This window comes from Ranitomeya imitator, chromosome 3 (assembly GCF_032444005.1).
Source record: "Ranitomeya imitator isolate aRanImi1 chromosome 3, aRanImi1.pri, whole genome shotgun sequence".
Lineage (NCBI taxonomy): Eukaryota > Metazoa > Chordata > Amphibia > Anura > Dendrobatidae > Ranitomeya > Ranitomeya imitator.
In genome coordinates this window covers 470,379,309-470,400,818 of record NC_091284.1, presented here as the reverse complement: position 1 = coordinate 470,400,818, position 21,510 = coordinate 470,379,309, and the positions used below count along the sequence as shown (strand labels likewise).

At 44.0% G+C, this 21,510-nt stretch overlaps 1 protein-coding gene across 1 annotated transcript in view; it reads right to left on the bottom strand.

Moving 5' to 3' along the window:
• The window catches only part of LOC138670277 (zinc finger ZZ-type and EF-hand domain-containing protein 1-like), a 306,056-nt gene that overhangs the window by 248,558 nt on the left and 35,988 nt on the right, over positions 1-21,510 (bottom strand). The window contains exons 5-8 of the mRNA XM_069757472.1: positions 12,782-12,981; positions 10,555-10,765; positions 2,173-2,289; positions 1,897-2,075 (exon numbers count right to left, since the gene is read on the bottom strand). Coding sequence (XP_069613573.1) covers positions 1,897-2,075; positions 2,173-2,289; positions 10,555-10,765; positions 12,782-12,981 — 707 coding nt within the window. The remainder of the gene's footprint in view (positions 1-1,896; positions 2,076-2,172; positions 2,290-10,554; positions 10,766-12,781; positions 12,982-21,510) is intronic.

Here is a 21,510-nt window from a genome sequence, read left to right as displayed (position 1 = left end):
GGTGAATTACCACCTGGTATGTTTTTGTAGTGTGTTTAGTCTCTTGTGTGGGTCTTGGCTGTGAGGTATTGAGAGGTATTATCGGCTATAGTATACCCGCATTATTTGAGGGACTTGAAGGGTTTATAGGGCTAGCCGTCGAGGAGCGGGGGCGCCATATTGCGTCCAAGAGGGTGCCAACCTCCGCTGACAGGCAGGGAGCATCTAGGGATATATAGGGTTTTCTTTATCCTACTCCCATCCATTGCCCTATAATCTATAGGCCAGGTTTTATTTACCCACTCCCAAACAACAGGGATCTGGGGTGTTGTGCTAGTTTTTAATCCTGTTTTTGGTTTTGAAATAAAGTTATTATAGATATTAGTTTTGGTATATTTATTGGATTGACACTAATTTGAGTATATAGTACTGTACTTCTTTTTTTATTTTTAACACTTAGAATTATATCAAACTGATCCCCACACCTTACTGATCCAGTCACCCCAGTCCGCTGCTGTCTGTATCCTAGACTCCAGCAATGACATTTTGACAGTGATTGCATCAAGAAGTTAAAGGGAACCTGACAGCAGATACATGGTAAGTAAACAATGAAGGACAGCAAATAAAGGAATCCATTTTTGAACACTTTCACCTGGATTGGATGCTGTCCTTCATTGTTTACTTGGTATGTACACTTTCCATGGGGGTCCAGTGGAACTAGGACGTGCATCCACTTATCCCATGTGCTGTCGGCCATTTTGCTATTCAGCAGATACATGGTGTCCAAACAATGGGGAGCATGCCTCAGACACAAGCTGTATACTGTCATCCGTACCTGGCTGAGATCATGCAGCCAGTACCCGATACATGCTGCCAATGAATTTGCAGCATGCATCTAATGTCATGTTCCCTTTAAAATGCCATTAAGGATATGTGCACACGTCCAGAATTGCTGTGGAAATCTCTGCTGCAATTCCGCAACTCCTGCCGCGGGTATAACGCATGCGGAATCGGCACTAGCGTTTTCCAAGCAATCTGTAGCATCGCTTGGAAAACGGATTGACAGGTTGGTCACACTTGCCAAACATAGTGTTTGACAAGTGTGACCAACTTTTTACTATTGATGCTGCCTATGCAGCATCAATAGTAAAAAGATCTAATGTTAGAAATAAAAAAATCGTGATATTCTCACCTTCCGGTGTCCCCTGCAGCCTTTCCCGCTCCTCGCGATACTCCCGTTCCCAATAATACTTAGCGGCAATGACCCCAGATGACGTAGCGATCTTGCGAGACCCACGTCAGCACAGGTCATTGCCGCAAAGCATCACTGGAAACGGGAGCATCGCGAGGAGCGGGAACGCTGCCAGGGATGCCGGAAGGTGAGAATATATCACAATTTATTATTTACATTTTTTTTTTTTAACAATGATATGGTTCCAGGGCCTGGAGGAGAGTCTCCTCTCCTCCACCATGGGTACCAACCGCACATAATCCGCTTACTTCCTGCATGGTGGGCATAGCCACATGCGGAAAGTAAGCGGATCAATGCATTCCTATGTGTGCGGAATCCCTGTGATTCCGCACAAAGAATGAACATGCTGCAGTTTTTTTTACGGAATGCGATTCCACCGCAGAAAAAAACGCAACATGTGCACAAAAATTGCTGATTGCATTCTAATAGGATGCTTAATGTATGCGTTTTTTATAGCGAAAACAACGTGGAACAACTCTGAACATGTGCACACAGCCTAAAATTTAAAATCGAAAGGTAACCAAGAAGGGATCAATAGAGTAGAGTTTGTTATTTTATACCAAGGATTTTGATGAAAAATTTTAAAATGCTAGACAAACGCCTGAAAACTGTTTGCAAAGAAGTGTTCAGAGAAAAAAAAGACAGGAAAAAGACAGACAATATACCGTATTTATAGAGTAGACGAATTCTAACAGACTCCATGGAAGCAATAAGTGAAGAGGCATTGTACTGCTCATCGACATGATCCAGGATGGTACAAAGAGACGATATCACTTTTGCTACATTCCCTCTTGCCAAAGCAAACGCAAGTAGATTTAAATTCACTTCCGGTGTAGAGCAGCAGCTTAAGAGAAACAACAACAAGGGTTAATGTTAGCAAAAAATAAAGCCAATAGTAAAGAGACAGATGTTTTCTATAAGAAGTAGTAAGTTATCATTACCTGGCTATCCTCATAAGGAAACTGTTTACCTCTTCAAGAACATTTGGTGATAAGAAATTTGGTAACTCTGCAGTACCCGGCGTCAAGGAAAGTGGAGTCATGTGTTCCAAAGCCTTCCTGTAAAAAATAAACAAACAACCACAATTCTATTAAATCATCATTTAATTCAGCCTTCCATTTTATAGGTTATGTACACTTTTACAAATTTCTCTTTTTCAATTTTGCCAGTGTGTCTAATGATCTTGTGCACACAGTTCTAGACAAATTATGTATTCACAGATATATCACTACTTAGGACTAATACATCTCTGGATCCACTGGCACGCAGATTCCAAAAATGACAAGGAACAAAAATGGAGGCTACATCCTCAAGTAAAACAGAAGGTTCAGATTTAAACGTTGCATACCTCAGACATGCGTACAACAAATGACAATATATCTACCGTATCTAGCTCACCCATATGTTCTGTTGGTTAGCAAGAAGACATATAAGGGTATGTGCACACGCTGCAGATTTTGCTGCGGATCCGCAGCGGTTTTGACGCTGCGGATCTGCAGCTATTTTCCATGAGTTTACAGTACCATGTATACCTATGGAAAACAAAATCCACAGTGGACATGCTGCGGAAAAAAACGCGCGGAAACACAGCGATTTACATTCTGCAGCATGTCAATTCTTTGTGCGGATTCTGCAGCGGTTTACACCTGCTCCATAATAGGAATCCGCAGGTGTAAAACCACAGGTGGAATCCGCACAAACACCAATTCCGCAGGTAATCCGCAGTGCGGTTTACCTGCGGATTTACAAAAACAGGTGCGGAAAAATCTGCAGAGATCCCACCTACGTGTGCACATACCCTTAAGTCTGTGTGTACACATTGCGGATTAGCCTTAGGAATTTCTGGTGCAGATTCTGCCTCTTGGCAGAAAACGCAGCTGCGGATTTTGTGCGGATCCGCAGCGTTTTTTGTGCATTTTTGCTGGGTTTTTTTTTTTTTTTTTTTGCAGATTTGCTGCGTTTTTTACCCCTGCGGTTTTCTATAATATAAAAAAGTAGTGACATGCTACTTCTTTTAAACAGCAGCGTTTCCGCAGCGGATTTTCCGCAAAGTGCACAGCTTTTTTTTTTCTCATTGATTTACATTGTACTGTAAATCAATTGCGGATCTGCAGCCTTTCTGCACCGCAAAAAACGCTGAGGATCCACAGAGAATCCGCAACATGTGCACATAGCCTAAGGAGTATGACTGCAGGATCACCACATTGTTGCAGTTTTGCTAAAAACAAAGTTGTATCAGCAGATCATCATTACAGGAACAGTAAACAGCTGCCAAGTAGTCCTCTGCATACAATTCATGAGCTTCTGATCATGTGCAGGCACATTATGCTGCAGGTCAGTGCCGGATAAGTGGATGCTAGGTTACATACTCATTGCCTGCACTATCTCTGCTGTGGAGCTTCACCTTAGATCATTTGCCTGCCCAATTATGTAAAAGGTCATGTCTACTTTGCATAAAATGAAAATAAACACTAAAAACACAATGAAAGCAAATACAGGTGTATGCAAAGCTCAGTAGACAGACTTAGATTAAAAGTCTGCCAGACAAACCAGTTCTATGGCGCAGCAATTGCTGGGCTCTGTGTACAATTGCACTAGTTCCTTTGTTTCAGGTGGAGGGTATGGTCGGTATAGCGGAGAGTGCTGCACTACTATATACAGTACATAGAAAACATCATAGTAGATGAAAGCAGATCAGAACTATCAGATGTCAGACGCACGGTGCCATTGCAAGAAGAGCGCAAAGTCAATTGGAATCATTTAAACAAAGTTATATGAGTAGACATTACTGTTACACACTTCGGTCGCACTGCTTGGTGTTCTTTTAACCCCTTAGACTAAGTTCACAATAGGCTTTTTTATGCTAATATTCAGCTTCGTTTTACAGTACCAGCTATGTTTATGAGATCTGAAAAATGTCATGCACAAACATTGTTTTTTCTTTCATCATTTTGTGCTTTGCATGTATTCTTGGACAGAGTATATCACTTTCAGCGTTTTTCACCCATTGAAAGCAATGGGTGATGAAAAAAATGCTGACAAAACACTGCAAATAAAAACCCAGATATCAGTGTTTCCAGTTTTTAATGAATAAAAGCAAGTACAGCAGTGTATGAAAAACATTTATTTTTATGTTTTTTCCAGGTTTACCATCTTGTCTTGGTCATCTAAGGATGGCAGATTGATTAGTACAGTTTAAGTTAGTGAAGCATAAAAAGTTAACAATGGCCAACCAAGGTGTGAGATTGAGCAATGCCTGAGCAACTCAATGGCTGACCGAAGTGTAAAACTTAAACAGTGTACTACACACTCAATGCACTGCCAGTGTCTTAGGTACATTATTCCAGACCAATTCACCTCCCCCAGCTGTTACATTTGCATGTTTATGTTTCCATGAACATATGTCTTGTATTGGTGAACTGTGTTCATACTTCTGTGTTGGAAGCAAAGGTGAACTTTGGGATCCTGAAAAATGCAGCAAAAACAGCACCAAAACATGCATTTCTTTATCGCTTCTTTGGGGGACACAGGTAACCATGGGTGTATGCTGCTGTCGCTAGGAGGCCGACACTATGCGAAAAAAAAGGAAAATAGCTCCTCCCTGGCAGTTTACACCCACCGACAGGCAGGAAGTACCTCAGTTTGTGCTTAGTGTCTGTAGGAGGCGGACCTAGATCTTCAGATCCGCTGCTAACCCTGCTTTCTTTACAGGTTTTTATTGTTTTTATTAACGATTTTGTTTTCTCTTTCAGATACAGCATTCAGGGAATCAGGGTGTAATCTCTCACCCTGCCTCCCCAGGAGGGCGGCTGAGCGAGCAGTGTGGTGTCGCTCTCCCAGCTGTAGCCTTAGCCTATTACTTATGCCCCAATCTCAGGGAGGCCCATTCCTGTCCCTATAATTGCGATGCTGGTGCCATCTGTACAAGAGCAGTGGCATTCAGATAAACCCTCTAACACCTGGAATGAGAGCACTCCCCTCCTTCCGGAGTGGGCTGTTGCCAGGTCACAGTTGTTCTCAGATCTGACCAAACTCTCACAATCCCTGGTCCAGGTCCTGGAGCGTCCTTCACGTTTGTCTTCTGCCACCAGTGATCCGAACACCTCTCACGGTGATTCGCACGCACATGACCTTCACAGGTCACAGATCGCGTACAAAGCAAAAGAACCGGCTGGTCCCTCTACTTTATCCTGGATGCATTCCTCATCCCATGCCCCTCCTTGGAGGCAGTTTTTGGGTCGGATATGGATTCCCAGTCTGAGTCCGATACGGACCAGACCTGAAAGATGCAAGATATGCTCAATAACCTCATCTTGGCAAAATACCAAGTCTCTGAAACTACGGGAGGATGAGGCTCCTGCTCATGAGCACTCCGTTACTTTCAAATGGGTAAAAAAATGTTTTTCCCGTAATTTTCCCTGATCAGCGAACTTGTCATGACTATGTCTAAACACTGGGAACACTCTGAAAAGCGCCTCCCAGGTAGGAGGAAGCCACACATCCTCTACCCCTTTAGACCAGGCCTTCTTGATAAATGGGCAGAATCCCTAAGGTGGATCCACCTGCTTCTCGCCTGTCTTCCTAGACAGCCTTGTCTCTACTGATTGGCGCATTCCTTAAGGATTCTACAGATAGACAGAATGAAGCCTTGGTTAAGTCAGCCTTGGAGGCAGCTGGCGCCCCTCTCTCTCTCTCTCTGCCCCACATTTGCCTACACCTGGGTGTCAAATTCCATGTCTGTCGTGGCAAGAATACTTCATCAAGGTATTCCGGATGGGAGGCCAGATCTGGCTGATCAGATTGCCCAAGCCAGCAAATATCTCGTGTCCGCTCCCCTTTTGATGCGGCTGGTTGTTCAGTCACGACTACCGGCAGCATCGTTGCCATACGTTACATTCTCTGGCCTCACTGGTTTTGCCTTCCTAGATCTTTTGGATCCAAGCTGGATCAATAGTTTCGGATGCCACTGGTGGGGGAAAAACACCTAATGTCCTTTTAATAGGAAAAGGTTGCTTCAACCTCGAGAGAGATAGTGACTTCCGGCTACAATATCGAACGTTCTTGTCCCCCAGCAAGAAGTTTCCATTTGTTTTTTCGCCCGTCAAGACATACGTCGCAGGCCCCAGCAGTTCTTCAGGCAGTCTTTACCTGCCATTCACAGAAGTGATCGTACCCGTCCCCACGAACGTACTGTTCTCGGGGTTCTATTCTATTCTTTCTTAGTCATGAAGAAAGGCGGAACGCTAGTTTTAAGTCCTCAAGCGGTTTACCGTTCACGTTCGGTCCTTTCTCTTCAGGACGATGTAACTAAGTTCGGTAATCACTTTCATGGACTCAGGAGAATTTTTCTAACATTCTTGTTTGTGTTTAGCTTCAGAGGCTCCTATGATGTGCGATCTAGGAGGGTCCTTATCAATTCACGCCCCTTCCCTTCATCCTAGCCTCTGCTCCCAGACTATTTATGTCATGGCAGCGGTCAGGGTCATTCTTCTATCCAAGGGATTTTTCATATTTCCCTACTTAAACAATCTTCTGATCAATGAGCCATCCCGCTGAGACTGCAACCAGATTCTTCAGTTTACTCTACATATCTGGGTCCATCTCAGCTAGATTATAAACAGAGAAAAGTCCTCCCTCACCTTTGTTCAGTACTTGGTGTTACTAGGTATGGGTTCGACATGACCCAAGCCCGTCTCTTCCTTCAAATGGAGAAGGTTTTTCATCCCTCTGCCAGGGGTTTCTGTACTCTAAAGCGATCAGCTTCTCTTCCCCTATGGTCCTGCATAGGAGTTCTAGGGGAAATGGCCTTGGAAACCGTTCCTTTTGCCCAGTTCCATGCCCGCCCCCTTCAGCAGGCTCTCTGGTCGTCTCCACGGACAATCCTGTGCTTCTTCCTCTCAGAGTGAAGCAGTGTTTCATCTGGTGACGCCGTCGACATCAGTTCTATAAAGGAAGTTCCTCTTTCCTCTCTAGTGGCAGGTTTTCACCAACAACGCCAGTCTCATCTTTTGCGGAGCTGTTTTTAATTAGTTGCGCAGAGCCACTGGAACGCCCAAGAGACAATGCCACGGCTGAGGTTTACATAAACCATTAAGGCTAGGTTCCCATTGCGTTAATGGGACAGCGCTAACTGATAGCGTTGCACGGCGAAATTAACGCCGTGCAATGCGTCCGTTAGCGCGCCCATTAACAGCAATGGGAACGCGCATCACTAGCGCATGCCATTTTTAGCACGCGCTAGCGATGTGCCGGTGTTTTGTGGTGCGCCGCGGACGATGCTTGCAGCGTCTGAGGCGCGCCCGAGGTCCGTTCCCCGCTCTCGCCGATCGGAGATCGTAAATCTGCGCTAGCCGGGACGTTTAACGCGACCCCTTAAAACACATTGCGTTAGCGCAATCCGCTAGCGCTAGGCGCTAAACGGATTGCTCTAACGCAATCTGAACCTAGCCTATGGCGGTACTCGCATCAAACAAGTGAAGTCAGAGTTAACAAGGATTCTGCGAGAGGCAGAGCGTAATGTTTCCGCCACATCATCCATGCACATTCCGAGGGTAGGAATCCAGGCAATGGATTTTCGGAGCCATCTGGGCCTCGCTCGGGCAACCAATGGCTCAGCCCCTCTGTCTTCATCCATATATGCTGAAATGGGGCTCTCCAGACGTTGTCCTCGTGGCGTCCTGGATAAACCACAAGGTTCCTTGGTTCGTACCCAGATCCCGGGACCTGCTAGCCACCTGTTGCGATGCTCTAGTAATATCATAGTCACAATTTCATCTGCTCTCTCCTTTTCCGTCTCTCCCCTCGGCCCGAGAGTTGTGAAAAGGAAGAAGGGATCCCTATATTCATGTTATCTTCGGATTGGCCAAGAAAGGCCCGGTGAATATGTTCAAAGACGCCCCTTGGAAGCTTCCAGGCCATCCAGATCCTCTCTCTCAAGGTTCTCTCTTCCACCAGAGCTCATAGTCTCTGAGTTTTTCCCCAGCTGGTCATTCAGACCATGATTGGGACCGGGAAACCAGCATCCTTGCGTATCTACTACAAATACTGAAAGGCCTTCTTTTGGTGGAGTATGGACAAGGGTCTGGTCCCTATGTCCGTTTTCCTTTCATTCCTGGTTTTCTTCAAGGACTCGTCCACCGATAAATCCATGGAATTTTAATCTAGTCTTTTGCGCGCCGCAGCGCGCAACCTGTTTTAGCCCATTCAACACATGACATTTCTCTTTGTTCAATTATGTCCATCAGGAGAGTTTCCAAGTTAGCGGCATTGTCCTGCCGTTCCCCGCTCCTGACCCTATATCAGGACAAGATGGTTCTCGGGCCTGGCCCTTCCTTTCTTCCTGAGGTGGTCTTTTTTTCCTTTCTCATTAACGCGGTCATTGTCCTTCCTTCTATGTCTCTCCAGTCCATCCCCTGGATAAGTCCCTCTACAAGCTGGATTCCATCACAGCTCTCCGAGTCTACCTTTCAAGGACTGCTCCCTTTCGTCAATCTGATTCCCTGCTCATCATTCTCTGAAGGTTGCCTTAAAGGGCTCCTAGCTTCTAGTTTCTCTATTGCCGTGAGGCAGTCCGCTTCCAAGGCAAACAGTCTCTTCCGATGGTGCAGGCTCCTCTGGGGATGAAGGCTCACTCCGCCCTGCGGTAGGGGACTCCTAGGCTGTTTGTCACCAGGATTTGGCTTTCCAGACTGTAAGGCCGCAACCTGGTCATATTTGCCCTCTTTTGTTAGTCTTAACAGGGTTCATACCATGCCTCCTCTGATGCAGGCCTGGGAAGGAAGGTGCTGCAGGTGGCGGTTTTGCACCGACAGACCTGAGCACATTTATTCCTTGAATCTTCCTGTTTCCCACATTAGGGACTGCTTTGGGATGTCCCATGGTTACCTGTGTCCCCCAATGAAGCGATAAAGAAGGATTTTTGGTACTCACCGTAAAATCTTTCTTGGAGCCTTCATTGCGGGACACAGCACCCTCTCTAACTGTTTGTACCATTGGTGTGCCTTTGTTGTTGCATTGGCACATATGTGGTACCATTATTTGGTATGTTGTATCATTATTTGATCTATGTGTCTTCATGTTGGATTGGTACATATGTTGAGTTTTTGTTGCTTCTCCTACTGCTTTAACACTAACTGAGGTACTTCCTGCCTGTCGGTGGGTGTATACTGTGGAGGAGGAGCTATTTTCCTTTTTTTGCATAGTGTCAGCCTCCTAGCGACAGCAGCATACACCCATGGTTACCTGTGTCCCCAAATGAAGGCTCCAAGAAAGATTTTACGGTGAGTACCAAAAATCCCTCTTTTTGACACTGCTTCTTTTCTATTTAGAGTGCAGGTTTTGCTGCAGAAAAAAAAACAAAACAAAAACGCCTAGTGTGAACTTAGCCTTAAAAGGGAAGCAGACAGTGAATACATGCTGCCCGATTGCTCGATTCACGGACACCATGTATCAGACATTGACTGCATAATTTCAGCTATGTATGTTTGATTCTGATAAGGAGTTTAAGAGAAAAACATACTTTACAAAGCCGCGAATGAACGTGCCGCTCGAGAGATTAGTTGGACAGGTGGAGCTTCTCCCTGCCTATTGCCAGTGATTGACTGGTCTCTCCCTGTACAAGCACTGACGGGGAGAAGGAGAAGCCACTGCGGTCCCACTTGTACAAGTAGACTCCTGTGCCGCTAGGAGGCTGATAGTCTGGTCACATGCACCTCCATCAGCAGCCATTGTATGGACAGAAGTTCTTGGTCAGTGTGTGAGGAAAGCTGCGCTAACAGGAGAAAACGTCAGACCCCTTTACTTGGGAATCTGTCAGTGAGCTGGAAATTATAACAGGAAAATTTCTAACTCTTATCTGCTTTTTCCAGAGCTCCTCTCAGCTAATTTATAGCCACAAACCCCAGTAACGTAAAAAAAAAAAACAGCCTGTAAAAGCCAAATGGTGCAAAATATGTAATGAAACCCAAATGTAAATTATGTTTAGCCCAAAATACATGGGTTTAAACAGAAAAAAAAAAAGAGGCCTCAAAAGAAAGCCATCCCCCTTAAGTGGGCAGCACATCAGTAAGGACTGCGGTTCTGCCCATATAGCTGATAAAACCCCTCATGGTCTCGGGGCTCACAGATTGGCTGTCATGCTGTATGAACTGACGTCAGCACCACAACCAATAATGGACACGGAACAGCAGCAGAGACTCCGCTCTGGGCGTGAGGACGGCGAGTAAAGAAGATTTTCAGAAAATGGACAGCTTACTTTAATTACATGAAATCTCAGAAAATTGACATATGCAAAGTATTCTAAAGATAGAGGCAACGTTACATACTGTGTGTGCTGCTGGACAGCCTGAGCCAGAGCTGGGTGGGTCTCCATTGAGGTGGTTATAAGTGACGTCATTAGAGAAAGATTCCAGATCGCGGAGGCATCAGATACAGACACTACCGACTTTTTTATCTTTTGGTAGCCGACCACTCGGAGACCGTGGATCCTCGTGTCACAGCCATCACTCAGACATCGCTTAATATTGATCTGTACGTCTGCACAACAGGGAAGATAACATTTAGAACAGGCAGGCATGAAAGGTTTTACTCTGCGGCCACCTTGATCCCCAGGACGCACTGCTCCATCTTTTGATTTTTAGGGCCATCACTTATTTAGCTTAGATGAATGAAGTCTTGAGGGAACATTGTATGTTCAGTAGTAGCATTTTAGGGTACGTATAACTCACCAATTAGCATTTACACATTCTTGTGTGTAGTGGAGAAAAAAAAAAGAAAAAAAAAAACTTATTTTACTTTGATGATATTCACTGTATACCTAGAGTATATTCGGGTCATTACATTTATGGCAACATGTTTATGCTTCAGTTTTTGGATAGGAGTTTTCTATTGTACCACTTTTGCATAATGAAGACATTTTCATGCCACATACCTAAAGCTATATTTATTTTTCTGTCACAATAGTATCACAAGAGGTTTTTTACTTTTTTTTTTTTTTAAAGGGAATCTGTCACCTGATTTTTGATACCGTATATGATCTGAGAGCAGCGTAATAGAGAGACAGAAACCCCGATTTCAGTGATGTATCACTTACTGGGCTGCTTGCCATAGTTTTTATAAAATAAGTTTTCTCAGAAAGGGATGGACTAGTAAACCTGCTGCCATGTAGTCCTCCATACTCATTAGCTTTATAGAAAACAGCCTCTGCCACCAATTGGCAGCTTTCTGCCTATGCACCGTGTACACAGAGAGCTGTAAACCAATGGTGCAGGCAGCGATAAACAGGGCTCTGCCTTCAGAGAACTAATAGATCTGCAGCAGATAAAACAGTGATTTTATCAAAGCTGCAGCACCCAGTAAAGTTAGTGATAAATTACTGGAATCAGGGTCTCTATCTCTACATCATGCTGCGTTCAGATGGGGTGGTAAAAACGTTTAGATGTACCATTTTGAGACACATCTAGTTCACTGATTAACGTTCATACATATGTTTTTTGAAGGGGCAGAATGGGAAAAAAAAGTCAATTTCACCTTTATAGCTTTATTATATACATTTTACTATGTTTGCGTTATAAGTGAAATTTAACAAAAAAAAATGTATTTTAACTTTATTGCTTCTATTAAACTTGATTTAAGATTCATTTATTTTTCTGTTTTTGTATCCCACTATGGGACTTTACTGTGCGATCCTCTAATCGCTAACCTCCAGTATTGTAAAGTATCATTGTCTCTCAGTATTCTACGGACAGGCAACCTATTATAAGGACTTGCCACAGAGAAGCCGAACAAGAAAACACATAGGCCAGCAGCCCGACATAACAGCCCTCCAGTACCATATTCTTTTGGAAAATCAACAGGGTGTCAGGAGGAAAAATCATTAGAAGCCACAAGCATTATTGGCAACTTCTATCCGGTTGGCTGTTAGTAATAGCAAGGATCTACACCTGTGCTAACTCCATCGCTATGATATAGTAAGATGGATTCATAGGTACAACCGGCTGATTGTGATGTACTATTACCACAGGGCATAAAAGGGTTAACTTTAATCATAATGGAAGCAGCTTACATAAGTGAATTGCCTTTTTCTCCAGTAGTTAAAGACAACCAATGTACACTGATGAGATCATCCAAGTGGACCATTATTGAGTCATCATTAATTCTGCTTACTCACACTGCCAGGTAGAGCAGAGAGGCCATTGTGAGAGCATGCTTCACATATAAGGTACAGTACTAATGGCACCTAAGCCATCCAACAAGCAGAACTGTACTCTGTGCTCTAATTACATTCAGGTAAACCGAACACCACAATATCATCTAACCAGGCAGTAATTATAGGTGCTACTAACACCATGCTTTGGGAACCCATTAAGGATATGCCAATGACAACCCCAGAGCATCCTCTGAACATATCCATACGACCCCATGTGCACAGCATATGCCAAGTGTGTTCTTTTCACCTAAGCGGTGATTTATTTTACAGCCCGATTATAACTCATCTGGAAAAAGCAAAGCAAGACATGGAAAACCAAGCGGCGAATTACTCGACAGACTCACACATCTGATTTATGTTGGCATTTTCCAGCAATGTCACATATCCTGTAGTATTGCTGGTAATGTGGACCTCTCGAACCTCCTGCAGATTGCTGGGGTTCCTTCCCACTGCGACACCCACTTGCTGGGGCATGTAACTCTGGTCTGCGGAGCAGATAGCAATTGATAGGTGCCGTAATACAACATCAGGCTTCATTCGCAACCTGTGGGACATCAGGACATTAATTAATAATGGATGAGGATTTCAGTATTTTCAAAATGTACAAAGACCAATACGACCAAGATATTAGACCATAAAAATACATGCAAGATTTGCTCTCACTTATAGCTTACCAACAAAATATATTGTTGGATATGGACAGTTGACCTCAAGCTCATGGCTTCCATTTAACTCCATCCCACCATATGATATACTATTATGTCGCAGGTTGGGTCACTGTCTTTGAAGCAGGCCCAGAAACCCAAGTCAGAAAGTGGAGCTGCTCTCAGCAGTTTTAAAGTTTATATCCTCTTTATATATTGCAGTCATCGTATTATATAGCACTGGGTACTAACAATTGCTCCTTTTGCCTTTCTACACAGTTAAAGTCTTCTCTTTTCTCTGCTCTGTGTAGAAACAGGACACCTCTTGTCCCTGCATTTGTCATACCTATGTGGCAAGTCAGCACATCCCTGGACACCAAATGACTTCTTTAAAAAACTGCAGCATTTCAGAGTAAATACATGACTGCAATAACCCAGTCTCTGTAATTCTTGCGGCTTATGGCTCTAGCAGCATGAATGTGCCGACATACCCTCTAAAAGTTGTATTTTTAAAACTTTCTTCACAGCTCGCACTTGGTGCAGGTATCAAAGATATCATTAATCATCTCGATTCTCTAACATGTCTTCAAAGTGACTCAAGTGGACACTAATTTTTAAATGGCTGCCATACCTGAAGAGCAACATTCATGAACTTTACAAAAAAACAAACACTTTATTCAAGAGAAACTGGCTTTGTTTTACTCTCTCTTTCACCTTCCTTTATATAATAGGTTGGGTAAGATTTTCTTACACTGGTCAGACACTGATCAAGTTATATCCAAAATCTTAAAAGGGAATCTGTCAGTAGGATCAATCCCCCTAATCTGTCTATATCGGCACACAGGTCATCGGACGTTGAATAAAAGAATACCTTGATATCTACGATCTGATGTCTTATTCCACAGAAAATAGAAATCAGACAATTTGGTTTCTAATAACCCACCACGACAGCACCACAGGAGGATGTCACCTCACCCTAATAGGGATAGCAAACATGAAAGAGGTCAAATAAACCCACACACACACACATCCTCCCTCCAGCGTTATTATAAAGGACCACAAGAGTATGAATGCTTCAAATTATATTTATTATTACTGGATCTAATAATTGAGCAAGGGGAGAGAATTACCCGTGCTGTCGTGGTGGGTTTTAAGAAACCGAATTACTAGTAAGTCTACTTCTATTTTCTCCAATAACCCCCCCATAACAGCACACAGGAGGAATACCAAAGACTAATGTCTAGGGAGGGACAACCGCCTGGAGAATTTTTCTCCTGAATAATAAATCCTTAACGGAGGTCAAGTCAAGGCTGTAAGGTTTGAAAATGGTGTGGACTGACGACCAGGTAGCGGTTCTGCATATCTATTCGATGAAGGCGCTAGTACTGATCTGGTGGAATGAGCTGTGAACTTATGTGGAGGCGTAAGATTCTGAACCTGTAAGCTTCAGCAATTGCTCTTTTTACCCAGTTGGCCACTCTAGCTTTGGATGCTTTCTTTCCCTTGTTCATTCAACCTTATGGTCAGAATAAGTTGTTATCCTTCCTCCACTCTTGCCAAGTGACAATGATGCAGGGCCACTCTACTTACATCAAGAGAATGGAAATTTTCTTCCTTTCTATTCCTTGGGTTTTGGCAGTAGGAAGGTAGTATGTCTTTATTTCTATGGAAGTCCAAAACTACCTTAGGTAGAAACAAAGAGTCAAGGTGGAGCACCAGCTGGTATTCTATTATCCTCAGGATTAATTTATTGAAAGAGCCTGTAACTCCTCCACCCATATGGCTGTCGTGATTGCCACTACAACCAGCCAGGACAGTTCTTCCAGCATTATTGATGATAAAGGTTAAAATAGTGGAAGAGTCAACTCCTTAAAGACTAGATTAAGGTCACAGGCGGGGACCAGACTGACTGGTCCAGGACGAGGGCGGGTGGGCTGCTGTCATGAATCGTTTCACCCAGCGATATTCGGGCAGGGTCTGGTCGAAGTATGAACCCAATGCCGTCAATTGAACCTTTAGTGTACTGGGTCTGAGTCCTTCTTCCAGGCCTTTTTGTAGGAAGTCCAGGATTTGGGCGATGTTGGGCTGTCAGGGATCCGGTCGATCTGGTGCACACCATGATACAAATATCTTCCAGGTCTTGTGATATATGGCGTTTGTTACCGGTTTCTTACTTTTTTTGTAGGGTGTTAATGACTCTGAGACCCCTTTGGTCTTTAGGATCGAGAACTCAGAAGCAAGGCTGCTAGATGTCAGTTCTCGATTTCCGGATGGCAGATTGGCCCTTGGTGTTGCAAATCCCAGATTTGTGGAAGGACTAAGGGACCGTCCACACACATGCTGGTTATGGTGCCAAACCAGATCCTTTTCTGCCAGAGGGGTGCTATCAGAATAAGATTGGCCTGCTCGATTCTTATTTTCTGCAGTTTTTGGTAAAAGTGGAATCGGAGGGAAGGCGGATGCTAGATTGAACCTCCATTGGTGAGCGAAGGCATTGTCTGGGTTCAGTGAAAAATAGGTAGATATCCTTTCTGCTTTGGAAGTCAGCTTGTATGTTAGCTGATTCCCATATATGGAGGGCTGACACAGATAGAAGAATTTCCTCGGCCCAAGAAAATATTCTTGCAGAAATGCCTTTCAGTTCTTTGTGCCTCAAGATTCCTTGGTGACGGCGGCACGCGACTGTAGTCACATTGTCCAAATAGATTCTCCCGTGGGTACCTCTAATCAATGATGTTGCTGTCCTGAGTATCTCTTCCACCGTCTTCAATTACATGAAATATGAGGACTGTCTGCTGATTTTGGCAGACCAGTGACGTTGGAAGGATTTCTGGGCAACCATGGCGTCCTACCCTCTTTTGCTGGCATCCATTTCTATGGTGACTGGCGGGATCTGAATCCAAGGAACTCCCCTGTTCAGCCCTTCCTTGGGTTGTTCCATTAAGATAACAAATGTCCTTATCTGGGTAGGTACCGATATCCTCCTGTTCAGAGACTTGGGGAATCCATCGCAAATTTGCAATATAGGTATGAAGGTCTCTGGTGTGCGCTTGGGCCCAGGCTACTGTCAGGATGCATGATCTTATAGAGCCCAGGACCAACATGTCAAATCTCAGACACCGATTTTCTGCTCCGCAGGATGTTTACCTTTGTCCTCAGTTGGATTTGCTTCTCTATGGGCAAAAAGAATCCAGAAGAACTAAGAACTTCTTTGTGGAAGGGACCATAATTAGACTTCTGTTGTTTTGCTAGCCACCCCAGAGATGTCAGAATCTGTCGTTGTCTGTATATGCTCCATCAGTGTTCGCACCGAGGAACCTACTAGCAGGAAGTCATCAAGATATGGAATAATGCAGATCTGTCGACTTCTGATGTGAGCAATGACCTCCGCCATAATTTCTGGGAATAATAGGGGTGATGAATGGGAATTGAATTGATGTGTCACTTGTTTCTATGAATCTTAGAAATTTCTGGTACTTGGGATGAATCGGTAGATGATACTACACTTCCTGCAGGTCAATTGTAGCTATGGTAATGTCTTTCCCTATAAAGGGAACTGTTGATTTGATGAACTCCATTTTGAACCTCCTGTACCTGATGTATTGGTTCAGTGGTTTCAAATTTATTATGATCCTGTAGGATTCGCTTATTTTGTTTTTATTAAGAACAGGCAGGAGTTGTGACCCTGTTCTTCTCCATCTCCTGGACTAGTGAAACCGCTCCTGAGGCAAGCAGGTTCTTTAGGCCGAAATTCAGGGTGCTTTGGAGCATCTGTGAAGAGAGTTGCATTATATTCACACTGTGAAGGGTAGGAGGTAAACCATCTTCACTTCTTCCTGGATGGATCTTAGGACCCACGGGTTGGTGCACACCTCCCGCCATTGTGGAAGGTAATGTGAGATGCGACCTCCTACTCTCCTTTGGGCGTTATGGTTTTATTCTGACACTGGCCCTGGGAGAGAAATAAATTACTGCCTCGGCCACCTTTGGTGTGGCTCCACCTCCCTGTTTTTACTTTACCCCTGAACTGGGAAGGTTGCTCCCGAGGGGGCCAAAAGGACTTCTTCTCTGAACTATTTGGTTCGGGAAGGGGTGTTTTCTTGTCAAAAGCATTCTCCAACAAGTCATCTTGGGTTGGTCCAAACATGTATTTTCCCTTGAAGGGAATAGAGCATTGTTTCATTTTTGAGGCTACATTAAACCCCTATGACTTGAGCCAAAGAGCCTGTCTTACCAAGTTGGATAGGGAAGATGACCTTGCCACTACTCTGAGTGACTCTGCAGAGGCATCTGCTAATAATGCTGTAGCATTCTGGAGAAGGGGCGTGGAGGCAACAATCTCTTCTCTGGGAGTACAAGTGCTTCTCACTAAACTAAAATAAAACGTTTATTTACTTCAGTTCTTCAGTACAAAAAGTGAAACTCATTATATAGATTCAGTACAAACAGAGTGATCTATTTCAAGTAATTATTTCTGTTAATGTTGACGATTATGGCTTTCAGCCAATGAAAACCCAAAAGTCATTATCTCAGTAAATTAGAATACTTTATAACACCAGCTTGAAAAATGATTTTAAAATCCGAAATGTTGGCCTGCTGAAATGTATCATTTTTTGCATCATTTACTGCAGTAATGCGGTGTGGCATGGAGGCTATTAGCCTGTGGCACTGCTGAGGTGTTATAGAAGCCCAGATTGCTTTGATAGCAATCTTCAGCTTGTCTCCATTGTTAGGTCTGGTGTCTCATCTTCCTCTTAACAGTACCCCATAGATTCTCTATGTGGTTAAGGTCAGGAAAGTTTGCTGGCCAATCAAGCACAGTGATACTGTTGTTTTTAAACCAAGTATTGGTACTTTTGATAGTGTGGACAGATGCCAATTCCTGCTGGAGAATGAAATTTCCATCTCTAAAAAGGTTGTCGGCAGAGGGAAGCATTAAGTGCTCTACAATTTCCAGATAGATGGCTGCGCTGACTTTGGTCTTGATAAAACACAGTGGACCTACACCAGATGACATGGCTTCCCAAACCATCACCGATTGTGGAAACTTCACACTAGACCTCAAGCAGCTTGGATTGTGTATTGTGTGCCTCTCCACTTTTTCTCCAGACTCTGGGACCTTGATTTCCAAATGAAATGCAAAATTTACTTTCATCTGAAAACAATACCTTTTTCTCCTTGGGCCAGGTAAGACGCTTTTGGCATTATTTATTGGTCATGAGTGGCTTGACACAAGGAATGCGACACTTGTAGCCTATGTCCTGGATACGTCTGTGTGTGATGGCTCTTGAAGCAATAACTCCATCAGCAATCCACTCCTTGTGAATCTCCCACAAATATTTGAATACATTTTTCTTAAAGGGAATCTGTCACCACATTTTAGGCTTATCAGCTAAAAATATCATTGGATTGAGTGTCAGCTTTGCATTTCCCAACTCCTTTTGAAACCCCCTGACTCCATATGTATAACCCATAAAAAACGTTTTTATTTCACCCGTGCTGTATGTTAATGAGTTGGGTCCGGTCCGATGGGCGTTGTCTTTGGTCCTTCACTCCACCACTCCTTGGCTGCTGTACGCAATATTTCTCGTAAAATTCATAGTTCCGGCCATATTTCGAGTGTGCGCATTGCAATGTTCTGCCGCGCGTGCACAGTATGCTTTGCTCAACTGCGGGCATAGCCGGAAGTAAGTAAGGCGCATGCGCATTCCTCTTCCACCTCCATGGTCCTCCTTATAGTCATAAGGAGTTCCTCTATGTTCTCCGAGGAAAAATAGTAATTCCTATTATGTATATCAGGACTGGGCTCAGCTCACCCTCCTTCAGAAATTCTTCTGGTATGGACTCCTGGGAATCTTCCTCATGATAGATCTTCCTTTTCTTGACTGCTGGAGAGGCGCTGGGAGCAGGTATCGCTTGGGACATGGAAGCCAGGGAGAACTGTATTTCCTGGTGGACTATCCCTTTACTCTCCTCCCTTAAGGAGGGTTGTTTCTCTTTAAGTATCTTATCTGTACAGTCTTGACATGGAGTTTCCCACATATTGTGCACATTCGCTTTGTGGTCTTGGATATTCACTCCTTAGTGCAGGTCCCTGAAATAGAGGGGAGACGGAATAAGCCCCTTATGTTCTGTATCTGCACAACGGAGGGGATACAATGTGTGTATACTTACAGGAACCAGAATAGTGCTGGCCTCCAAAGATGCAGAGCGGGAAGGACTGGAACTCTCCATTCTACCACATAGATTTTGTCCTGCCTTACTTGATCCTCTGTCCAGGGCTCTTTTATATAGGTAACCGGACCAGCACTCCTCTGCCACCATTACTGGCACCAAGGGTTCGTCAGGACGTGTCCGACTGCCTCCTGCATTCTTTTCTCCAATGCGCTCCACTGTGGAACGCAAAACCTGGAAGTGACGCGCTCAAAGGACACCCAGCGTCTGACGTTACTTACGGCCGCCGGGACCGCATCTTCTTTGACCTGGCAGGTGCAGGGGGAAGGAGATGGGGCTGGAGAACTCAGAGAGGCCTCCAACTCGGAGACTTCCCCCAGACTTTACCCGACTGGCAGACTGACCGATGAAATGACATCCTGAGTCCTTAGGGGACAGGAACAGTGCAAGGAGAGGGAAGGTAAGAACCGACCTATCTCCCGTTGTCCAGCTATCCGTGTCCTGTAGTGTGTGCTGCCGGCACAGAGCACTCCTAGGATGACCACTTCATCCTTATACGGACAGGAAAAACACTGGAGAAAGAGAAGGTGGGATGGGCTATTTGACCTCTTTCATATTTCCTGTCCCTATTAGAATGAGATGACATCCTCCTGTGTGCTGTCGTGAGGGATTATTAGAGAAATATGATTTTTTTATATGTAATTGAGCTGTCCCAGGCTATCTGGACACTGATCTGCATGAGAATCTGCCTCCAGCGCTTATTGTAAATGAAAGGGGGCATTACCAGTGAGACACGTAATAACTGACAGTCGGCTTTCATAATCAAAAACTGCAGGTGAGACCAGAACTAACAGTACAGCACAAGTGACCTTTGCCTCATTATAAAAACATTTGCAGTTGTCTTCTTACTATGCTTCAGCTTTCATCGCACAGGCAGCCACTATGGTGAAGAGTAGCACATCAGAGCTGACAGTTCTTTGAGAACTGCAAATGTGCTTGTTGCATCTGTAATGAGACAATGTTCATCTCTGCTGTACTGTGCTGGTTGTAACAAGGCACAGATCTGCAGAAGAGCTGACAACTCTTGAAAAGATGCTGCTGCAAACTTGTGCAGTTAGACAAAGTTCACATCTGCTGTACTGCCTTAGCTCTCATCTCACTGCAGAGCTGTGTGCGATTACTTATTTTACTCACTTCTAAAGCGTCATTAATTCCACAGCACTTTACAGACATTACTGAAGTGTGGGATAAAGCAGGAGTGCTCAAAGGAAACCCACAGAGACCATACAAACTCCTTGCAGATGTTGTTCTTGCTGCGATTTGAACCCAGGACCCCAGCACTGCTAGGTTTCAGTGCTAACCACGGAGATAGCCCATTTCCAGATTATGCAAGTCAGCCATTATTTGCTTCACACTGGTAATGCCCCCTTCCATTTACAATAAGCTCTGAAGGCAGATTCTCATGCAGATCAGTATCCATCCATAGATCTTAACAGTTCATTTAAATTTAATGGGGTTTCCCATCAAAAAAAGTTTTAAATTTTAAACCAGGGGTGTCAAACTGCATTCCTCGAGGGCTGCAAACAGGTCATGTTTTCAGGATTTCCTTGTACTGCACAGGTGATAATTTAATCACCTACACAAATAATGAGTTGGTGATTAAATTATCACCTGTGCAGTACAAGGAAATCCTGAAAACATGACCTGTTTGCAGCCCTCGAGGAATGCAGTTTGACACCCCTGCTTTAAACCAACATTTTATTAATGGATCTTTGAATAATAATAAGTTCCACAATTGGATGTGTTAAAAAGGTGTTTCTGTGCTGAGATAATCTATGTGCCCCTGCTGTGTACTGTGTAATGGCCTTGTCTGAATGTACAGGAACATGGTCTGATCATATCACAGGTCCTGGGCAGGGGAGGAAGCTAAAGAGTATACAGACAGGACATCATGGGATCACAGCTGATTCTTTTTGTGAGGTAAAACATTTCATTGCCTGTTTTTAAGCAATATTATACCTCACAGAAAGAATCAGATGTGATCCCATGATGTCCTGTCTGTATACTCTCGTGTCCTCTTCTGCCCAGGAGCTGTGGAGACCATGGTCCTTCATGGTCAGACACAGCCATTTCACAGTACACAGCAGGGGCACATTTATAAGATTATCTCAGCACAGGAACATTTTATTTACACACATCCAATTGTGGAACATATTTTTATTCAAAGATGTATTAGTTAAAATGTACTTTGTTCT